We start from the raw sequence: 21,338 nt of genomic DNA on the forward strand, positions 1-21,338 counted from the left end.
AAACTCCTGGGCCCAAGTGACCTCCCATCTCAGCCTCACAAAGTGCTGGGATCAGACGACAGCCACCATGCCTGGCCCAAGTTTTCTTAACCCTAAACTACAAATAAAACTACAGAATGAATTTCCCCACAGAGCGGTCCAACTTCAGAGCAAAACCTGATACCCATCTTATCCAAGAGACTCACCCAGACCTGGGCACCCTACAGACAGATGCTCTGTAACGACAGAGTCAATTAACCTGTATTGTCTATACTGATCTTACGACCTAGGATCCTGAACTTGGCCTCTTCACCCGCAGCATACACCTCCCTGGCTTTGTTTGGCGCTACACCATCTCTTCAACCCAGCCTCCTCCACCCCATCCTGATGGCCCCCTGGAGAATACAGAGGGTGTGAACCAGAGGTGGGCCCTTTCTCCAGACCCCCACCACCCATACCAACTATGCAGAGAACTGGATGTAGGCCAGCTCTGTCCCTAGCACCAAGTGTCAAATGGCTCACTCCACAGATCTCGGGGCAGGGGACCAAAGTGAAAGATCAAAGAGCCCTGTCAAACCACTGCAGGCCAGGAACGGTGGCACCCACCTGGAATCCCAGCAATGTGAAAGGCTGAGGCAGGAGAATTGCTTGAGGTCAGATGTTTAAGGCTGCAGTGAGCTATGATCATGCCACTGCGCTCCAACCTGGGTGACAGAGAAAGACCTCGTCTCCACCAAAAAAAAAAAAAAAATTAGCTGGGCATGGTGACAAGTATCTATAGTCCAAGCTACTCAGGAGGCTGAGGCAGGAAGATTGCTTGAGGTCAGGAGTTCAAGGATGCAGTGAACAATCATGCCACTGCACTCTAACCCAGGTAACAGAGTGAGTCTCTGTCTCTAAAAAAAAGAGAAAAAAACTACAAGTGCAGCCCTCAGAGAGATCCTGATCTAACAGGTAACCCTGGGTTAGTCAATTAGTGCAGCCCTATCAAAGGGATCCTAAATAAGCCAACCCTAATTATAACTAAGAGGTTACCTTTCCCAATGCCAGACTGCTCCACCTTTCTTCCTGACCCGGGGTCTCCAGTCTTATAAGGCTGATGGAGGAAACTGAGAAGAGCCTGACATTAATATGCACCCATCATCTACTCTCAATTAATAAGCACAATAATGAGCAACCTTAAACCCTGTTAGAATGGTGAGCACAGCCAGCCCACTTTAGACAATGGCTAGAGTGAAGCCTTTTCACATGTTCTTCATTCCACTCCTGAGAATATCATCTAAGGAAATAAGCCAATATGCACTATATCCATATGGTATTCAGGACACTATTTTCTTTAAAAGAAAAATAACTCTCGCCTATAATCCCAGCACTTTAGGAGGCCAAGGAGGCAGGTGGATCACCTGAGGTGGGGAGTTCGAGAACAGCCTGGCCAACATGGTGAAACCCCATCTCTACTAAAAATACAAAAATCAGCCAGGCATGGTGGTACAGTCTGTAATCCCAGCTACTCCAGAGACTGAGGCAGGAGAATTGTCAGAATCCAGGAAGCAGAGGTCACAGTGAGCCAAGATTGCACCAACGCACTCCAGCCTGGGTGACGGTGTGAAATGCTGTCTCGGAAAAAAAAAAAAGCAAGAAAACACAGCAACCCAAATGTCAAACCACAGATAATAATTATGTGATTATGGCCCACCAATACAGGGAATTATTCGACATTTATAGGTGTAATTACAAAGATTATGTGGGTACATGGGAAATTTTTTTGGGGGGTATGGAGTCTCACTCTGTCTCTCAGGCTGGAGTACAGTGGTGCTATCTCGACTCACTGCAGCCTCCGCCTCCTGGGCTCAAGCAATTCTCCTGCCTCAGCGTGTGACACCACGCCCAGCTAATTTTTCTATTTTTGGTAGAGATGGGGTTTCACCATGTTAACCAGGCTGGTCTCAACCTCCTGACCTCAAGTGATCTGCCCACCTCAGTCTTCCAAAGTGCTGGGATTACAGGCGTGAGCCCCCACACCTGGCCCGGGAAACTTCTTCTAACAGTAAATAAAAACATAGGAGACAAAACAGTACAAGCTACAAATGCAACCTTGCAAAACTACATACTAATAAGGACAAGCTTCCAATGTTTCTGAATGCCAAGGGAAAAACAATGGCCTATAACAAAATATTTCTACAATACAGATGATGGACAGAGACAAAAGGACCCACGGTAACAAGAACCCCTAAAAAATAACAAGAAAAAGACAAACTAGTCCAAATGTACCCAAAAACAACTGAGAAATGCAAACTGAAAATACACAAATTGCTGAAAAACGTGTTGCAGAATACATAGCTGCCTTTTTTTTTTTTTTTTGAGACGGAGTTTCGCTCTCGTTACCCAGGCTGGAGTGCAATGGCGCAATCTCGGCTCACCGCAACCTCCGCCTCCTGGGTTCAGGCAATTCTCCTGCCTCAGCCTCCTGAGTACTGGGATTACAGGCATGCGCCACCATGCCCAGCTAATTTTTTGTAGTTTTAGTAGAGACGGGGTTTCACCATGTTGACCAGGATGGTCTCGATCTCTTGACCTCGTGATCCACCCACCTCGGCCTCCCAAAGTGCTGGGATTACAGGCGTGAGCCACCGCGCCCGGCCTTTTTTTTTTTTTTTTTTTTTTTTTGAGACAGGCTCTGTCTCCCAGGTTGGAGTGCAATGGTGCAATCTCAGCTGACTGCAACCTCTGCCTCCCGGCTTCAAGCAATTCCGCTTTCCAGGTTCAAGCAAGTCTCCTGCCTCCACCTCCAAGTAGCTCAGGTGCCCACCACCACAACCAGCTAACTTTTTTTGTATTTTTAGTAGACACATCATTTCACCATATTGGCCACGCTGGTCGCAAACTCCTGACCTTGTGATCCGCCCACCTAGGTCTCCTAAAGTGCTGGGATTACAGGTGTGAGCCTCCGAGCCCAGCCAGGATGTGTAGCTTCTAACTGTAACTGAAATGCACAAGAAAATATTCTTTTGGCCATCAAATTAACAAACTTTGATCCCAGCACTTTGGGAGGCCAAGGTTGAAGGATTGATTCAGGCCAGGGGTTCAAGACCAGCCTGGGTAACAAAGGGAGATCCTGCCTCTACAAAAAATAAATTAAAAAAAAAAATTTTTTTAACTGTCAGAGTAATAATTACAACATAATTCATTTTTATTAGATATATTAAATTTATAAATATTTCTATGATTTCAAAGAAAGAATGGAAGAATACATTGGTTATTCGTTAGCCGAACAGAGTAATCACATGGTCTAGCTGTTTCCCCACCTAAATCCCATCTTTAATTGTAATCCCCACATTATGGAAGGGACCTCATGGGAGGTGATTAGATCATGGGGGTGGCTCCCCTATGCTGTTCTCCTGACTTGCTATCCTTTAGCAAAGAGACCGGCAGCATTTTGCCCCTGCTCTAGAGATCTGTGGAAATTTGAACTTCAGAGAGATTATTTAGGGCATCTGGCAGAAGAAATTAAGCAGTAAAGTGTTCAAGAGGTAGCAAAACATAAAAGTGTGGAAACTGCCCAGGCGCGCTGGCTCACCCCTGTAATCCCAGCACCTTGGGAGGCCGAGGTGAGCAGATCACTTGAGGTCAGGAATTCGCGACCAGCCTGGCCACATGGTGAAAACCCTTCTCTACAAAAATATAAAAATTAGCCGGTCATTACAGTGGGTGCCTGCAATCCCACCATCATGCCCGGCTACTCAGGAGGCTGAAGGATGAAAATCACTTGAACCAAGGGGGCAGAGGTTGTAGTGGGAGTATAAACTGCTGCAGTAACCTGGCAATTAATTATCAAATTTCAAAATGCACATACTCTCAACCTACCAGCTTCCTGTGGGAAAACTTATTCTGCTGAATCATTTACCTATATTTGTATATATGTGCTTTCAATGCAGCACTGCTTATCACAGCAAAAAAACAGGAACTGGGAACAACCTTGACAGCCACAAGAGGGGACTGGGTATAGCTCAATCATTTAACAAATGTGTAGCTTGAAAAAAAAAAAAAAAAGTGATTGGCTTTTACTTTCAATTTGCATGGGCTTAAAATGCTAAGAAACTCAACACTGGTTAAGTGAAGAGAACAAGACACAAAACTTCAAAATACCCAACTGGGGGCGGGGTGGGGAATGAGTATGTAAACACGTTCTTGCACATACATTTGCATATCCTTGAAACTTTTCTTTAACACCCAAGAACAACTGCTTCTGGGAACAAAGGGCAGGGTGGGAACATACTAAAACTTTTACTTCTCCCTTTTTATTATTCTGTTCACCTTGAAGTAATAGCACCATCAAAAAAGTTGCAGTGCAAGATCTTCCTCCTGCCTGGTGACTTCAATAACATCTAGTTTTCTAGCAACCTATAGAAAGTCCTCTTAATGACAGAAAAAAAGTACCTCATCATCTTACTAACAAGCCCTTGGCAGAGAATCAAAGGCAACTGGGGAGTGGGGAAACCCAAGTTGGTCTCCATCTCAAACATTTCAGCTAAGGTTCTAAGAAAGAGAAGACACTCATAAAAACAAAACAAACTTCATCTTCAAGACCTGAGATTCCGCGGGGCATAGTGGCTCATGCCTACAATCCCAGCACTTGGAGAGGCCAAGGTGGGTGGATTGCCTGAGCCCAGGAGTTGGAGGCCAGGCTGAGCAGCACAGCAAGATAACATCTATTTAAAAAAAAAAAACCTGAGAGGCACTCAAACATAAATAGACCAGAAGGTTCGTGCTTCTGTCAGGGACCATGCATTGCTCTACTTCCTTGCCCAGCTGGTAAGTGTCTTCCCTGGAGCTTCCAGGCCCACAAGCCACTGTGTTAGTGCTTTATGCATTTTGCAGAAAGCTCCAGGCAAGATGTTTACGAGATGGGCTCTACAGTTCCTTTGAGTTGAACTCCTCAATACCTTAACCACACCATGATCGTCCTCAAGGCTTCTGCACATTCTCTTCCCACTTTGGGACTCCCTTCCCCCACATCCTTGCATGGCCAGCCTTGCCACTGAAATCTCAGTCAGTGCCTCAGTGAGTGTCCTCACTCACTGCCCCTGAAAGGCCTTCTGAGGACATCCATCTGTAGTAGTTTGCACCTCACCCAGTTCTTCTTGGTTCAAGCCTTTGCAGCACTTACTTGCATCTAAAACCATTTCAGTCACCCTCGGTGTAAACCCTATGAGAACACTGGCCTGTTCTGTCCTGTTCATGTTGTATCCTCAGTGTCTAGAGCAGCAGCAGCACGTAGTAGATGCTCAGTTAATGATTGAATAAATGAATAAATGAAAAACAGTGAGATAAGAACAAGACAATGAACCCAGGGCTATAAAAGACCACAGGAGGCCAGGCACAATGGCGCACACCTGTAATCCCAGCACCCGGGGAAGCTGTTTGAGCTCAGGAAGACCACTTGAGCTCAGGAGTTCAGAAACAAACTGGGCAGCATAGCAAAACCCCATCTCTACAAAAAAAAATTATGAAAATTAGCCAGGAGTGGTGGTGCATGACTGTAGTCCCAGCTACTAGAGAGGGTGAGTTGGGAGGGTCACTTGAGCCTGGGAGGTCAAGACTGCACTGCAGTGGCACAATCAGCCAGGGCAACAGGACAAGACCCCATCAATCCATCAGTCGATCAATTGATACACAAATGTCTCATACTAGAAAAACTTAGACATCATATATCTTCTCCAAGCAAGTATTACCTAGGCAGTCAGTAAAAGGTAGACTGAAGTTTCTCAGAGAGAAAACTGACAGAGAGGAAGAGAAAAGCTCCCTAAAAATCTCAGTTACTTCCTGAAGGTTACAGGATGCTAGCCTAGAGCCACCCTCCCTGGCCATTAAAACTGACTTTCCAGGCCGGGCGCGGTGGCTCAAGCCTGTAATCCCAGCACTTTGGGAGGCCGAGGCGGGTGGATCACGAGGTCAAGAGATCGAGACCATCCTGGTCAACATGGTAAAACCCCGTCTCTACTAAAAATACAAAAAATTAGCTGGGCATGGTGGCACGTGCCTGTAATCCCAGCTACTCAGGAGGCTGAGGCAGGAGAATTGCCTGAACCCAGGAGGCGGAGGTTGCGGTAAGCCGAGATCGCGCCATTGCACTCCAGCCTGGGCAACAAGAGTGAAACTCCGTCTCAAAAAAAAAAACTGACTTTCCAAAACCTGGCAAACTCCCCAGGAGATGAATCCCACAGTTAAGTGTCCCTTTGGTTTAAGTGGAATCTCAACTTTGATCGTCTGCTTCTCCCAGGGAACTTCAAAATGAAGGAGTAGAGCTGCAAAGCTGATGTCACAAGAAAGGCACTGTGGCTCCGGCCTCTAATCCCAGCTCCAAGGCAGGAGAATCACTTGATCCCAGGACTTTGAGACCAGCCTGGGCAACATGGCAGACCCTGACCCTACAAAAAATACAAAAATTACCCAGGTGTAGTGCCGTGTGCCTGTGGTCCCAGCTAGTCGGGAGGTTAAGATGGGAGGATGGCTTCAGCCCAGGAGGTCAAGGCTGCAGTGAGCTATGATTGTGCCACTGCACTCTAGCCTGGGCGACAGAGGGAGACTCTGTCTCAAAAGAAAAAGCAAAAGCCATTTTCATTTTCCCAGGGGAGAATGAACTGTCACAACTCCAGCTGGAAAAATGGAAAAAGGCGAAAAGACACAGCCCTCAAAAAGAAACTGCTGCAAGTTTCTTCTCTAGCTAATTGGAGTTTAATCTCCTTAAGGTCTCATTAAGCTTCTCCAAGGCAACCCCAGTAAACCCATTAGACTAGAAGTTCACTAGCCCACAACCTCTTAGAGAAATGCAGGATGAGGAGGGTCTTGCTCCTCTTTTCTCCCCCATATTCCTCAACACCAGTGATTTCACACTCCAGGGGACACTTGGAAACATCTAGAAACATTTTCGGTTGTCACAACAAGGGGAAGTGCTACCAGCATCTGGGGGTAGAAGCCATGTTTGTGGCTAAGACTACAGTCCACAAAACTGCAACCAGGACACAAAGAATGGTGTCAACGGGGCAGACACTGAGCAAATGTCTTCCCTGTCCCCACTCCCAAAACACAGCTTCCTCAAAGGTCCTATTCAACCATTCAGCCTCTAAGAGGTAAGTGCTGGTCCTCAGCTCCACTCCTCCAACTGCAGGGATGCTATCCTATCCCAGTTTTCTTGCTAAGCTGGAGGGGAAGCCTGTCTCAGGATGCCGGGCTTTATTTTTGCAAAATGTTTGGGCATGTTTTCAGGAGCTGGACTCGTACTGACCACCAAGATCTGATCATCAAAGTGAGGCCTTACTTCGCCGTGAAAATCTGAAGCCAACATACTACTTAGACGCTTACTTCGAGGTTGGCCTTCAAAGCAGATGCCAACTCAGATACCAACAGGTGCCAAGGGGGTTCCATCAATGAGAAGCAGACCAGGTGTGGCGAAGCACAATTTTAAAAAGGCACCAGGCCACGTGTAGTGGCTCACACCTGTAATCCCAGCACTTGAGGAGGCTGAGGCGGGCAGATCACTTGAGGTCAAGAATGAGACCAGCCTGGCCAATGTGGTGAAATCCCATCTCTACTAAAAATACAAAAATAAGCCGGGTGTGGTGGCACGTGCCTGTAATCCCAGCTACTCGGAGGCTGAGGCAGGAGAATCAGCTAGGAACCCGGGAGGGCAGGCAGAGGTTGTAGTGAGCTGTGATCCCACCACTGCACTCCGGCCTGGAAGACAGAGTGAGACTTCATCTCAAAAAAAAAAAAAAAAATACAATAAGCTCTCAATCAAGTAAATAAAGTTTAATTTGTAAAAAAATAATAAAATAAAGGCAACAGACACTTGGCCTTAAAATTAAAGCAACAACCCCAGCAGACCACTACCATGTATAAATGCGGGCCTGGGGCTAGCAGGGTTTCTGGTTTTTTGTTTTTTTTTGAGACTGAATCTCACTATGTCTCCCAGTCATGACCTCAGCTCACTGCAACCTCCGCCTCCCAGGTTCAAGCAATTCTCCTGCCTCAGCCTCCTGAGTACCTGATATTACAGGTGCACACCAACACGCCCGGCTAATTTTTGTATTTCTAGTAGAGACAGGGTTTCACCATGTTGGTCAGGCTGGTCTTGAACTCCTGACCTCATCATCTGTCCGCCTCGGCTTCCCAAAGTGCTGGCGTCAGCCACCGCGCCCAGCCGAGCTTCTGGTTTTTCAAGGGAAGTCGGAAAAATGCAGATGTTTCTATGAAATCTGCCAATCAATAAATACCGGAAGGCCGGGCGCGGTGGCTCAAGCCTGTAATCCCAGCACTTTGGGAGGCCGAGGCGGGTGGATCACGAGGTCAAGAGATCGAGACCATCCTGGTCAACATGGTGAAACCCCGTCTCTACTAAAAACACAAAAAATTAGCTGGGCATGGTGGCGTGTGCCTGTAATCCCAGCTACTCAGGAGGCTGAGGCAGGAGAATTGCCTGAACCCAGGAGACGGAGGTTGCGGTGAGCCGAGATCGCGCCATTGCACTCCAGCCTGGGTAACAAGAGCGAAACTCCATCTCAAAAAAAAAAAAAAAAAAAGATAAATAAATACCGGAAATCACAGTCATTCCTATAATTAAAATCAAGCCAACCCAGCACTGTGGGGAGCTCTATCTAACCCCTAGCTTGTAACTCATACCTCAAACACTCAAATTCAAATGTTGATTGACCCCCACTGTGTGTGAGACACTGAGTCTTGGAAAAAGAGGGATGGACAAAACCCTGTTCTGACCTTTTTAAGAAAAACCAGAAGCTGTTTTGCCAGGCACGGTGGCTCACACCTATAATCCCAGCACTCTGGGAGGCCAAAGCAAGTGGATCGTCTGAGTTCAGGAGTTCAAGAACAACCTGGGCCACATGGTGGAAACCCCATCTCTACAAAAAATCCAAAATTAGCTGGGTGTGGTGCCATATGCCTGTGGTCCCAGCTACCTCGGTGGGGGCTGAAGTGGGAGGTCTGCTCGAGCCGGGAGGCTGAGGCTGCAGTGAGCTGAGATCACACCACTGCCCTCCAGCCTGGGTGACACAGCAAGACCCTGTCTCAGTAAAATAAAATTTAAATATAAAAAAATAAGCCATCTGATGAGAAAGCTGGACAACTCATTTTATCTTAGTATCCATTCCAGACAGTCAAGTGACTATTTCATCCTTAAAATCCCTATGAAGAAGCTTGGACCCAGTCCAAAAGCCACCATAGTGCTTCATGCCATTCAATGACTCAACAAACACAGCTGACTCTTGAACAAGACACATTCAAACTGCACAGGTCCACTTATACTCAGATGATTCTTCTGCCTCTGCCATCCATGAGAGCAAGATCAACCCCTCCTCTTCCTCCTCCGACTTCTCAACATGAAGACTACCAAGATGAAGACCTTTCTAATGAACCCACTTCCACTTAATAAAGAGTAAAAACCTCTCTTCCTTTAGTTTCTTAACCTTTTTTTTCTAACCTTGCTTCACTGTAAGAATATGGTATATAATATATATGCAAGATATAAGTTAGTCCCAGCCCTTTAGGAGGCCGAGGCAGGAGGATAGCTTGAGGCCAGGAGTTTGAGATCAGCCTGAGCAACATAGCAAGTTCCTTATCTCTACAAAAAAAAAAAAAAAAAACCCAACAATAAAACGTGTGTTACCAATTGTTTATGTTATCGGTAAGACTTCCAGTCAACAGTAGGCTGTTAATACTTAAATGTTTAGGGAGTTGAAAGTTATACCTGGATTTTTTCTGAGAGTCTCACTCTGTCACCAGGCTGGAGTGCAATGTCCGCCTTCCAGGTTCAAGCAATTCTCATGCCTCAGCTTCCCAGGTAGCTGGTATTACAAGCATCTACCACCACACCCAGCTAATTGTTAAAGAGACAGGGTTTCACCATGTTGGTCAGGCTGGTCTCAAACTCCTAACCTCAGGTGATCCACCTGCCTTGACCTCCCAAAGTGCTGGTATTACAGGCATGAGACACCACGCTGAGCCCTGAATTTTTCAACTACACACGGCATCAGTCCTACTAACCCCTGAATTGTTCCAAGGTCAACTGTTATTTACTAAGCCCCTGGCACAGTTCTAGGTGCTAGCATTATAGCCACAAACAAACACAGGCAATTATCCCTGCCCCATAGAGCTGACCTTTTAGTGGGAGTTTACAGAGTAGGCACAATACTTAAGCAAAATATGAGGTGTATTAGAAGGCAGTAAGGACTGCCAGGAGTGTAGATAGGGACAGAGATTTGCTAGTACAGAGAAAGGCAGGGAAGCCTGAGGTGACACTGGAACAAGGTTTGAAGATGAGAGACACTGCAGGTAGGGGAAACAGGAAGTGCAAAGGCCCTGAGGCAGGGGCGGGCCTGTCCACCAGTGTGGCTGGAGGAAAGTGAGACAGAAAGCAGCCAGAGAGGCAGTGGGAAGAGATGCTGCCGAGCCTTCAAGGCCACCGTAATTCATTTGGCTTGTACGCTCAGGGAGCTACTGCAGGGTTTTAGCAGAAGGGCAACACTGAAGGGGTCAAGGGCAGAGGAGGCACAGCAACAAAGAGGTGACTGTTTGCTTTTTTTTTTTTTTTTGGAGACAGAGTCTTACTCTGTCACCCAGGCTGGAGTGCAGTGGTAAAATCTTGGTTCATTGCAACCTCCACACCCCCGGGGCTCAAGCAATTCTCCTGCCTCAGCCTCCCAAGTAGCTGGGATCACAGGTACCCACCACCAGGCTCAGCTAATTTTTTTGTTTTTAGTTGAGACGGGTTTTCACCATTTTGCCCAGGCTGGTCTTGAACTCCTGGCCTCGAATGATCCGTCTGTCTTGGCCTCCCAAAGTGCCAGGATTACAGGCATGAGCCACGACACCTGGACTGAAGTGACTCTTTAAATCCAGGAATTGGCCGACGGTGACTCAGGCCAGAGCAGCAGCCGGGGAGGCCATGAGAAGCCGACTGTTTGAAGGCACGAGCAACACCATCTGCTGGCAGAAGTGATACTAAATGGGAGGAGGAAGGGAGAAGTCAAAGCTGCAGGCTGAGATGGGGAGACAAAGCTCACGTTCCTGGAGGAACTCAGTCAGTGGAAGACACACACGTGGGGATATCCGCTCCTCAAAGTTGTGTACACACAGGAAAAGGTTCTTTTTTCCATCTACCACCAGGTCGCAAAGGTGAGGAAACCCCTCCAGGCTATCACAAACAGAGCTTGTCCCCAGAGAAGGAGAACACGACCCTTCAGGAGAGTCTTGGCCAAAGAGACCAGCTGCAGCTGCCATCTGCAAGGCCCCTGCTGGCTGCAGCGGCTCCATTTCGCCAACACATTTGATCAGGAATCCTGAGTCCATCCCTACCCAGGCCTCTCCCAGGTCACCCTCATCTCCTCCCAAAGGTGCCCTGCACCCTGTCATGTCACCATCCTGGACCAGAGTCCAGGTCCATAAAATGAGGTGGGTGGAGGGCCCCCCAAGATCTGACATCCCTTTCCACTCTAACAATCCATAAGGAAGGGAGAGAGGAAGGGTGGGGGGGTGTCAAAAAGGGGGAAAACAGGCTAAGCACAGTGGCTCATGCCTATAATCCCAATACTTTGGGAGGCTGAGGCGGGCGGACCACTTGAAGTCAAGAGCTGGAGACCAGCCTGGCCAACATGATGAAACCCTGTCTCTACTAAAAATACAAAAATTAGCCAGGTGTGCTGGTAGGTACCTGTAATCCCAGCTACTCAGGAGGCTGAGGCAGGAGAATCACCTGAACCCAGTAGGCAGAGATTGCAGTGAGCCAAGATCACACCACTGCACTCCAGCCTGGGAGACAGAGCAAGACACGGTCTCAGAAACAAAAATTTTAAAAGGGGGTGGTTGGTGGGAGAGAAGAAACAGAGGAAAGGGGAGAAGGCTAAAGGATGGATTTGAAAACCAAAGCCGCGCCTGTAATCCCAGCACTTTGGGAGGCTGAGGTAGGCTGATCACCTGAGGTCAGAAGTTCAAGACCAGCCTGACCAATATGGGGAAACCTCATCTTAAAATAAAAATAAGTTAAAAAAAAGAAAACCAAAGCCGCACTGGGAGGAGGGAAATAATTGGCTCTTCGTAGACTTTTTTGGAGCCAACGGGAGGCATGAAAGCAGGGATCAGACTAACTCCAAGGCCAACCCCAGCCCCAAGAGGAATTTCTGATAGCTTCTAAGAGATTTCTCTTGGTGGCTAAGTTGGATATTCAGGGGTCTACTGAGTTGGTGTATGGCAAAGAGTATCTCAGAGGTGCACATGGACCCTGTGACCAGCTCACTCCATGGACGGTGACACATGCCTGCAGCTTCCTTCTGGTCATTCCAGTGACAGTCAGTGCGACAGCAAAAATGAACTGGAGAATTCCAGGTGGTGACGACCACTGACATTCACTGGGCACTGTGTACCAAGCAGCAACATTTTAAATCCTTGCTGAAGATTCACCCACTTCTTCCTCAAGTCACCACTATTCATACGTACTATGTTATCCCACATAGGGAAACTGAGGCACAGAGAGAAGTAGTAACTTGCCTCAGCAGGAGAGCCGGATTTGCTGAGCCACCACATTATAATGCTTCATACCAAGTTGTTTTCTCTGCTTTTCCATAATTTTCAATTTTTCTATACAGGCCCTGAAACACATTAGTTGTTTTTTTTTTCTTTGAGAGGGTCACTCTGTCACCCAGGCTGGAGTACAGTGGTGCGATCTCGGCTCACTGCAATCTCTGCCTCCTGGGTTCAAGCAATTCTCCTGCCTCAGCCTCCCAAGTAGCTGGTATTAACAGGCATGCATCACCACACCCAGCTAATTTTCTATTTTTAGTAGAGATGGGGCTTCACCATGTTGGTCGGGCTGGTCTTGAACTCCTGACCTCAGGTGATCCACCCACCTTGGTCTCCCACAGTGCTGGGATTATAGGCGTGAGCCACCACACCCAGTCCTTTCTTTTATTTTTGAGACAGGGTCTCAGTCTGCGGTCCAGACTGGAGTGCAGGGACTGTGATCTCAGCTCACTGCAGCCTCCATCCCCACAGAGTTCAAGTGATTCTCATGCCTCGGCCTTCCCCATAGCTGGGACCACAGGTATCGCACCACCATGCCTGGCTATTTTTTGTTTTGTATTTTTAGTAGAGATGGGGGTCAGCAAGCCATGTCACCCAGGCTGGTCTCGAATTCCTGACCTTAAATCGATCCACCTGCCTCAGCCTCCCAAAGTGCTGGGATTACAGGTGTGAGCCACCGCACCTGGCCTGCTTTTTTTTCTTTTTTTTAAATGAACCCAAAAAAAGGCCCAGGCCCATTTTTCCAACCATCATTCAAATATCAACCACAAACCAGCCCCCATTACCAGTCCACACCCCTCTCCAGAGTTCAAGTGACTCTCGTGCCTCAGCCTCCGTGGTAACTGGGACCCTGTCATCAGGCCCTCGTTTCCAGTTTGATAGCGAAGTTCTCCTTTTCTCTTCCCAGAGCATCTGCCTGAGTGAAGGTCAACAGAACCCATCTTATGGGCCATTTCCATGTTCTGGTTTTTCTGGACATTTCCTGGGGCTCAGAGGCAAACAGGGGCCTAGGAACCAAGCTCTGACAGAGTCCCACAAGGCCCACTCACCTTGTGACCTTGGTCACAATGGGAGCCGAGCAAGAATGCCTCACTGCCTTTCCACAGCCCAACTCCATCCGCACCAGCTAAAGAACAGGTGAATCCAAAGGAACAACAAGGAGCTTGAAACACACAACTTTATCTTTGGAAAAAATAGCATTTAATAATAGCCATTGTTTATCGCTGTGCAGGGCACAAGCTGAGCCGCTTACAAAGATTAGCCCATTCACTCCACTACAACCACAGAAGGCTGCGATATTTTTGGCTCCTATCCCATTTTATAGATTAACAAAATGAGGCACACAGAGGGAAAGTGGCTTGCTCAAGGTCACACAGCTATCTGACTGCCTGAAGGCCAGTTGCTCCTGGTCTGCAACATACTGCCTTGAAAAACACAAAAACAGGCCGGGCGCGGTGGCTCAAGCCTGTAATCCCAGCACTTTGGGAGGCCGAGGCGGGTGGATCACGAGGTCAAGAGATCGAGGCCATCCTGGTCAACATGATGAAACCCCGTCTCTACTAAAAATACAAAAAATTAGCTGGGCATGGTGGCGCGTGCCTGTAGTCCCAGCTGCTTGGGAGGCTGAGGCAGGAGAATTGCCTGAACCGGGGAGGCGGAGTTTGCGGTGAGCCGAGATCGCGCCATTGCACTCCAGCCTGGGTAACAAGAGTGAAACTCCGTCTCAAAAAAAAAAAAAAAAAAAAAAAAGAAAAGAAAAACACAAAAACAGCCAGCGCAGCGGCTCATGCCTATAACCCCAACACTTTGGGAGGCTGAGGCAGGAGGACCACTTGAGCCCAGGAGTTCGAGACCAACCTGGGCAACACAGTGTGTCCCTGTCTCTACAAAAAATACAAAAATTAGTTGGGTGTGGTGGAACACGCCTGTAGTCCCAGCTGCTCGGGAGGCTGAGTTAGGAGGATCACTTGAGCCCAGGAGGCAGAGATTATAGTGAACTGAGATCACACCACTGCACTCTAGCCTGGGCCACACAGAGAGACTCTGCCTCAAAAAGAAAAAGAAAAACACAAAAACTACCTACTTTCTAGCTTTCCATTTTAATTACATTGCGATTTTCCCACTCAGGCCCCAGCTGCCTCCTCTCAAATTCTGGTTCCAGGGCACGTCCAGCAAGTCTTGGAATCCAGGCAGCAGAAATATTCAAGGTCAAAGAAGTGGACAGGGTACCTACTGAGGCAGAGATCAGCTACGATCATCCCCACGCAAAACCCAACCACCTGGCAATATCTGTGACAAAAAGTCCTTGACGGGGAAACAAATCAACAAACACAACTGGACTTTCTGGATGAGTCTGTTAAGATACAGAAACAAAGGGCACCCCAAGCATACTCATTAGCCATCAACTACCAGTGGCCATCAATAAAATACGTCCTGATACAAAACCTCACGTAGGGTCACCAGTTTCACCGCCTCCTCAATTCAGAAGAAGAAAATAAACTAGAGAATGTTCCGGAATTCCCAGCAACACGAACCTAGATCACCATGTGAATCTTTGCAAAAGATAATCTTGCTGTTATGACACCTGGTAACAAAGGATCCACAGGTTTTTCTTCCTCTGCTAAACAAAGTCCATCTGCAAAGAGGCTTCAATCACTCCCAGACCCTGAAGGCAAAGTTTATGTTCTGTTTCTAGCTCTGATGTCAATCTCCAACTCCACTAGCTTAAAATGGGAGTGTGGTAGATTATTAAACACAATCACACCCTGCTAAAAAACAAACAAAACTCTCCAATGGGGCCCTGGGGGATGACTTTTCAACACTCCAAATGCAGCCTTCAAGGGAAGGCCAGCAAATCAGGACCAGAACGTATTTTTGGATGCTAATCACCAACTCCTAAGACCCAAGACTGTTTCTCCCGATTCCTAAGCAAAAGAGGAGAAACAGTCCTGTCCAGATTTGCCTACTGCGTTCACCAGTAATCAAGACAGCACCGCACAGAAGTGCCTTCTTGGAACACACAGGCAAATCGCATTACGGAGAAGCTGAAGCACTAAAGACTGGACGTAAACCACTGAAAGTGGACTCCAGACATCCAGCCAGGCTCCGCCGTCCACGTTCCAGAAGAAAAGTTGCCAGGTTTAAATCTAAGGGGCATCCCCAGAAAGGAGCTCCACGTGTTTCAGGTTAGGAAGGGCATGACCACAGGTACCAGGGTCCTGGGCGTCCTCAGCTGCACCCCAAATCTGACCCGAGCCGAGGGTCAGGTGGAACATGTCAAAGGTGAACACCCCCCTTCTTCCTTGGTTCCCCCAAACTTTCCCCGGAGTATTTAAGCAGCAACAAAAAAGACAAAGCTAGGTAACCACAGAAGTGTAACGTGGCTGTAAGACAACTTTGGGGAGACAATGAAAGTCCCTTTCTACAATCTAAGCCCTTCCCCAGCTCACCCCATTGGTCATGGGGTATTTTTCGTGAAAGGGGAACCCTAACTACAAAGGAGATAGGAGAACAGAAGCAGAGCCACCCCCTTTCCCACCCCACATCTCTAGCGTCCCTTTCCCTGGAAGGTTTTTAATTAGAGGCCGGCACCCCAAAACAGGAAGGCCTCCTCCCCGAGGCTCTGGCCCCTGACCCTCCCCTCCAAAACCCCAAAGCTGGGCACGCGGCCCCCCACGCCCTGCTCCCCAGAACTGAGTCACCCAAGTTTTCACCCATACCCCGCTCCCCAGAGAGGGGCCGGGCCGCGGGGGAAGCGAGGGTCCCGGGCCCCCCCAAGCCGGACGCAGAGCGGGAAGTGGGGTGCTCCCGGCGGCTGCGGGCCCGGCGCTTCCCCTCCCCGCCGGCCTCCCTCGCTCCCTCCCTCCTTCCCGCCTGCCCCAAACTGCCCCCGGCACGCACCCAGAGCGGGTCGGAGCCATCGGCTCTGCAGAAGCCCCGGAGCGCCATGCGGACGGCGCGGGCGGCGGCGGGCACCGGGCGGCGGGCGATGAGGCCCGGCTGCTGGCGCTGGAGGTGGCAGCGGCGGGAGGGCGGGCGGCGGCTGCGGCGGCGCAGGGAGCCGGGGCCGGGGCCGGGGCCGCAACGCCGCCTGGTTGGCCGGCGCGTCACGGGGATGCGGCCGCCCCGCCCCGCCCCGCCCCGGCGCCCGGCTCACCTCGCCCGGCTCCGCGTGGGCAGGGGTACCCGCCACCCCTCGGCGCCCCGGGCCTGGACGCCGCCCGCCCTCAGATCCTCGGAGGCCTAGGCCCACCCGCTCTCCGACGGGCCCGGGGAGCGCTGGCTGGCCCTCCGGAAGCGCCTGCGGTCTTTAAGGCCACACATCCTGCGACCACTTTTCAAATCCTGTTGAACGACAGTGTCCGTAACCCAGGGAAAATAACGTGAACGGAGCCCTCTACCCGCCTGGAGTGTGCTGCGCGTTTTAGTTACGGCCTCATTTCGTCCTGTTCTGTCTCCTCTTTCAAGAAGGAAGAACACCAGGTGCAGAGAGGTTGAGTGATTCCCTCTGGCCAGGATCAGGGTCTTCTGGCTAATCACTGGCACGGCTGGGATTTGAACCCGGTTCGCTGACTCCAAAGCTGACTCAGACAGGAGGAGGTGGATACTCTTATTCACCTATATTTTACAGAAGGGGAAACTGAAGTTCAGAGAGGCGAAGTAACTTGCCTGAGGTCACACAGTTAGCAAGGAGTGAAAGGGGAAGTGAGATTCAAACCCATGAGCAGTCTGATTTCAGGGCACTCACGGCTCAGAGGGCGCCAGTCTCCATCCCTAACAGCTATGGTCCTCACCTGTGTGCAGAGTGCCTTTGCTGCTTCTCACCCTCTTTAAGCATCACTTAGGAAATAATAGCAGGGTTATTGATCCTGACCTCAGTGGTAAGGAAACTGAAGCCTTAAGACATAATAATAACAGGCCAGCTGACAGTGCACGGTGGCTCACGCCTGTAATCCCAGAACTTTGGGAGGCCAAGGCAGGTGGATCACGAGATCAGGAGATTGAGACCACCCTGGCTAGCACAGTGAAACCCAGTCCCTACTAAACATACAAAAAATCAGTCGGGTGTGGTGGCACATGCCTGTACTCCCAGCTACTCCGGAGGCAGAGGCAGGAGAACACTTAAATGTGCGAGGCAGAGGTTCCAGTGAGCTGAGATTGCGCCACTGCACTCCAACCTGGGTGACAGAGCGAGACTCAGTCTCAAAAAAATAAATAAAAATAAAAATAAATATAGTCCAAGCATGGTGGTTCATGCTTGTAATCCTATCACTTTGGGAGGCCGAGGTGGGCCAATCACTTGAGGTCAAGAGTTCAAAAGCAGCCTGGCCAACACCAAAAACCCCATCTCTGCAAAAAATACAAAAATTAGCCCGGCGTGGTGGCAGGCACCTGTAGTCCCAACTACTTGAGAAGCTGAAAAAGGAGAATTGCTTGAACCTAGGATGCAGAGGTTGCAGTGAGCCAAAATCATGCCATTGCACTCTAGCCTGGGCAACACAGCAAGACTCCGTCTCAAAAAATAGTAATAATGGGCATTTACAGTGACAAGTCTTCCTAAGGCTGTGTTCTTAGCATTTTACTTAAATTAACTTGTGCAATTCTCACAACCCCTTGAGGTAAGAGGTAGTATTACCCGAGCTTTGCAAATGAGGAGACTGAGGCCCAGAAAGACAGCATTAATTGTCACGGATTCTTTGGACGGCTAATCACTTAAGCCAAACTTAAGGAAGTCTGGCTAGGGAAGTGGGAAATCTATAATGCCATCCATTGCACCATATTGCTTTTGATCTGTTTCATAGGCAGACAGGCAGAGACAGAGGAGCTAGGGCAAGGCCTGGGAATATAAACTTTCACTGTGATACCAGCGATGCCTTTTTTTTCCCCTCTCCTCCTTTATCTCCTGCCTGATGTGTGGTTTCCATAACACATGTGCATACACACAACAGCTGCACCAAATGAAACAGAAACAGTGTGTGCATTTGAGACCCCCCCCCCACAAAGGACCTAGCGAAGGAAGAAAGAAGAAGGTAGATACGATTGTTTTGTGTGTTTTTTTTATTGGCCCAGGTCCCCCTAAGGGCGAGTGAGTTTCTAAGGGATAATTACTTTCATGTAATAATGCCAATCGTGCTGTTGCTTGACCTTTATACTATCAACAAATATTTATTGAGCATTTACTATATGCCAGATGTCTTGCTTAGGAACAAGATAAAATTACTACTCTTGTGGAGCCGAAAGGATTTTAAGTGTTTTTTGTGGTAAGATGGCAGATGTTAATCAAATATTATATTTTTGAAAGGGTATTTACAGGCCAGAAGTGGTGACTCACACGTGTAATCTCAGTACTTTGGGAGGCAGAGGTGGGAGATTCACTTGGCCCATGAGTTCAATGCTGCAGTGAGCTATGATCCTACCGCCGCACTACAGCCTGGGTAACACAGTGAGACCTTGTCTCAGAAAAAAAAAAAAAAAAAAGCCAGGGGAGATATTTACTACCACGGTCACAACTAGAAAGGAAAAGTGGTCTGGGCATGGTAGCTCACGCCTGTAATCCTAGCACTTTGGGAGGCCAAGGCAGGTGGATCACTTAAGGTCAGGAGTTCGAGACCAGCCTGACCAACAAGGTAAAACCCCATCTCTACTAAAATCTAAAAATTAGCTGGGCGTGGTGACGGGCACCTGTAATCCCAGCTACTCCAGAGTCTGCGGCAGAAGAATCACTTGAACCTGGAAGGCGGAGGTTGCAGTGAGCCGAGATCACGCCACTGCACTCCAGCCTGGGTGACAAACCAAGACTCTGTCTCAAATAAATAAATAATAAAAATGAAAATACAAAAATTAACCAAGCGTGGTGGTGGGTGCCTATAATTCCAGCTATTCAGGAGACTGAGGCAGGAGAATCACTTGAACCCAGGAGGTGGAGGTTGCAGTGAGCTGAGGTGGCCCCACTGCACTCCGGCCTGGGTGACAAAGTGTGACTCCATATCAAAAAAAAAAAAAAAAAAATGGGCAAAAGGGAACCTAAAGAGGTTCTGACCTGCTGGGGGTGGAAGTCAGAGAAGGCTTCCCGGAGGAAAAGGCTTTCAAGCTGAGATACAAGGAATGAGTCTGGGTTCCTGGGGTCTGGCTTGTGTTCTTGGTGGAAGAAAACACTTTATGGAAAAGTTATGAAGCGGGGAGGGCCCTTGGAGGAAACTGAAGACAGCCTGGGTGGCAGGAACCCAGGGAAGGAAGTAAAAGAAATCCATCCAGAGCAGGCTGGATCCTGTCAGCCAAGGGAAGGGCACTGGGAGCCACTGGTGAGTTTTAGGCAAGGCACAAGACACAGTTGGATTTCTTTCCATGTTTTATTCATTCATTCTTTATTTATCCTTTAAACAAACATTTATTAAGCAAGCATATGAAAATGTGCCCAACATCATTAGTCATCAGTGAAACACAAATAAAGCCCCAGTGAAATACCATTATCATACACCCACCAGAGTGACAGGAAAGACTGAAAATTCCACGTGCAGACAAAGACATCGATTAACTGGGACAGGCACGCTCTGCTAGGAGATGTATAAATCTGCTCAACTACTTTGGAAAACTAACAATCTGGCCAGGTGCACTGACTTACGCCTGTAATCCCAGCACTTTGGGAGGCCAAGGCAGGTGGATCTCTTAAGCCCAGGAGACTGAGACCAGCCCAAGCAACATGGCAAAACCCCATCTCTACAAAAAATACAAAAAGGTGGGCTAAGGTGGGTGGATTGCCTGAATTCTGGAATTCAAGACTAGCCTGGCCAAGATGGAGAAACCCCGTCTCTATTAAAAATACAAAAAATTTAGCCAGGCAGAGCAGCACACACCTGTAATCTGATCTACTCAGGAGGCTAAGGCAGGAAAATCACTTGAACCCAGAACTCGAAGGTTGCAGTGAGCTGAGATCACACCACTGCACTCAAGCCTGTGTGACACAGTGAGACTCTGTCTCAAAAAAAAAAAAAAAAAAAAAAATTAGCCAGGCATTGTGGTGCACGCCTATAGTCTCAGCTTCTCAGGAAGGTGAGGTGAAATGCCACCTTTACTAAAAACACAAAAATTAGCCGAACATGATGGCACATGCCTGTAATGCCAGCTACGCGGGAGGCTGAGGCAGGAGAATCACTTGAACCCAGGAGGCGGAGGTTGCAGTGAGCCAAGATTGATATCACTGTACTGCAGCCTGGGCAGCAGAGAAAGACTCCATCTCAAAAAAAAAAAAGAAAAAGAAAAAGAAAAAAGTTAAAAAATATTGATTGTGGGTCTCCTGTGTGCCAGATGCTGTATTAGGTGCTGTATACACAGGAGTGACCAAAACAAAGAAGGAAGTAAATTATAGACCAAACAAATTAGTCTACCATTTTCCAAAAGCAGAAACTGGGGTTAGAGGCATGAAGTAACTTATTCCAGATCCGACCGCTGGAATGTGGCAGAGATAAGGCTCAGCTCTGTTCCTAACCACCAAGCCTCTCCGTGCAAGTGTTTCAGCCACAGGCTCAAACCACCCCTTTACCTTCTTTCTAAGCCCTTCCTCCCCATTAGGGGCTCTTGCAATATAACAAACACCCTTAGACCAAGAAACTCTGGGCCTTGCATAAAACCCATGCAACTGGCAACAAAGTGATTCATGATTAAGATGCAAGATTTGAGGCCGGGCGCGGTGGCTCATGCTTGTAATCCCAGCACTTAGGGAGGCCGAGGCGGGTGGATCACGACGTCAAGAGATCAAGACCATCCTGGTCAAC

At 48.5% G+C, this 21,338-nt stretch overlaps 1 protein-coding gene across 6 annotated transcripts in view; it reads right to left on the reverse strand.

Moving 5' to 3' along the window:
• The window catches only part of ABCC1 (ATP binding cassette subfamily C member 1), a 188,048-nt gene extending 171,433 nt beyond the window's left edge, over positions 1–16,615 (reverse strand). For all 6 annotated transcript variants that reach the window (XM_032269639.1, XM_032269638.1, XM_032269642.1 and 3 more), the window contains exon 1: positions 16,468–16,615. In XM_032269639.1, coding sequence (XP_032125530.1) covers positions 16,468–16,515 — 48 coding nt within the window. In that variant the 5' untranslated portion in view covers positions 16,516–16,615. The remainder of the gene's footprint in view (positions 1–16,467) is intronic.
• Positions 16,616–21,338: the final 4,723 nt, after the last annotated feature.

This window comes from Sapajus apella, unplaced genomic scaffold (genome assembly GCF_009761245.1).
Source record: "Sapajus apella isolate SASKATOON/1434 unplaced genomic scaffold, GSC_monkey_1.0 scaffold196, whole genome shotgun sequence".
In the NCBI taxonomy this organism is placed as follows: domain Eukaryota; kingdom Metazoa; phylum Chordata; class Mammalia; order Primates; family Cebidae; genus Sapajus; species Sapajus apella.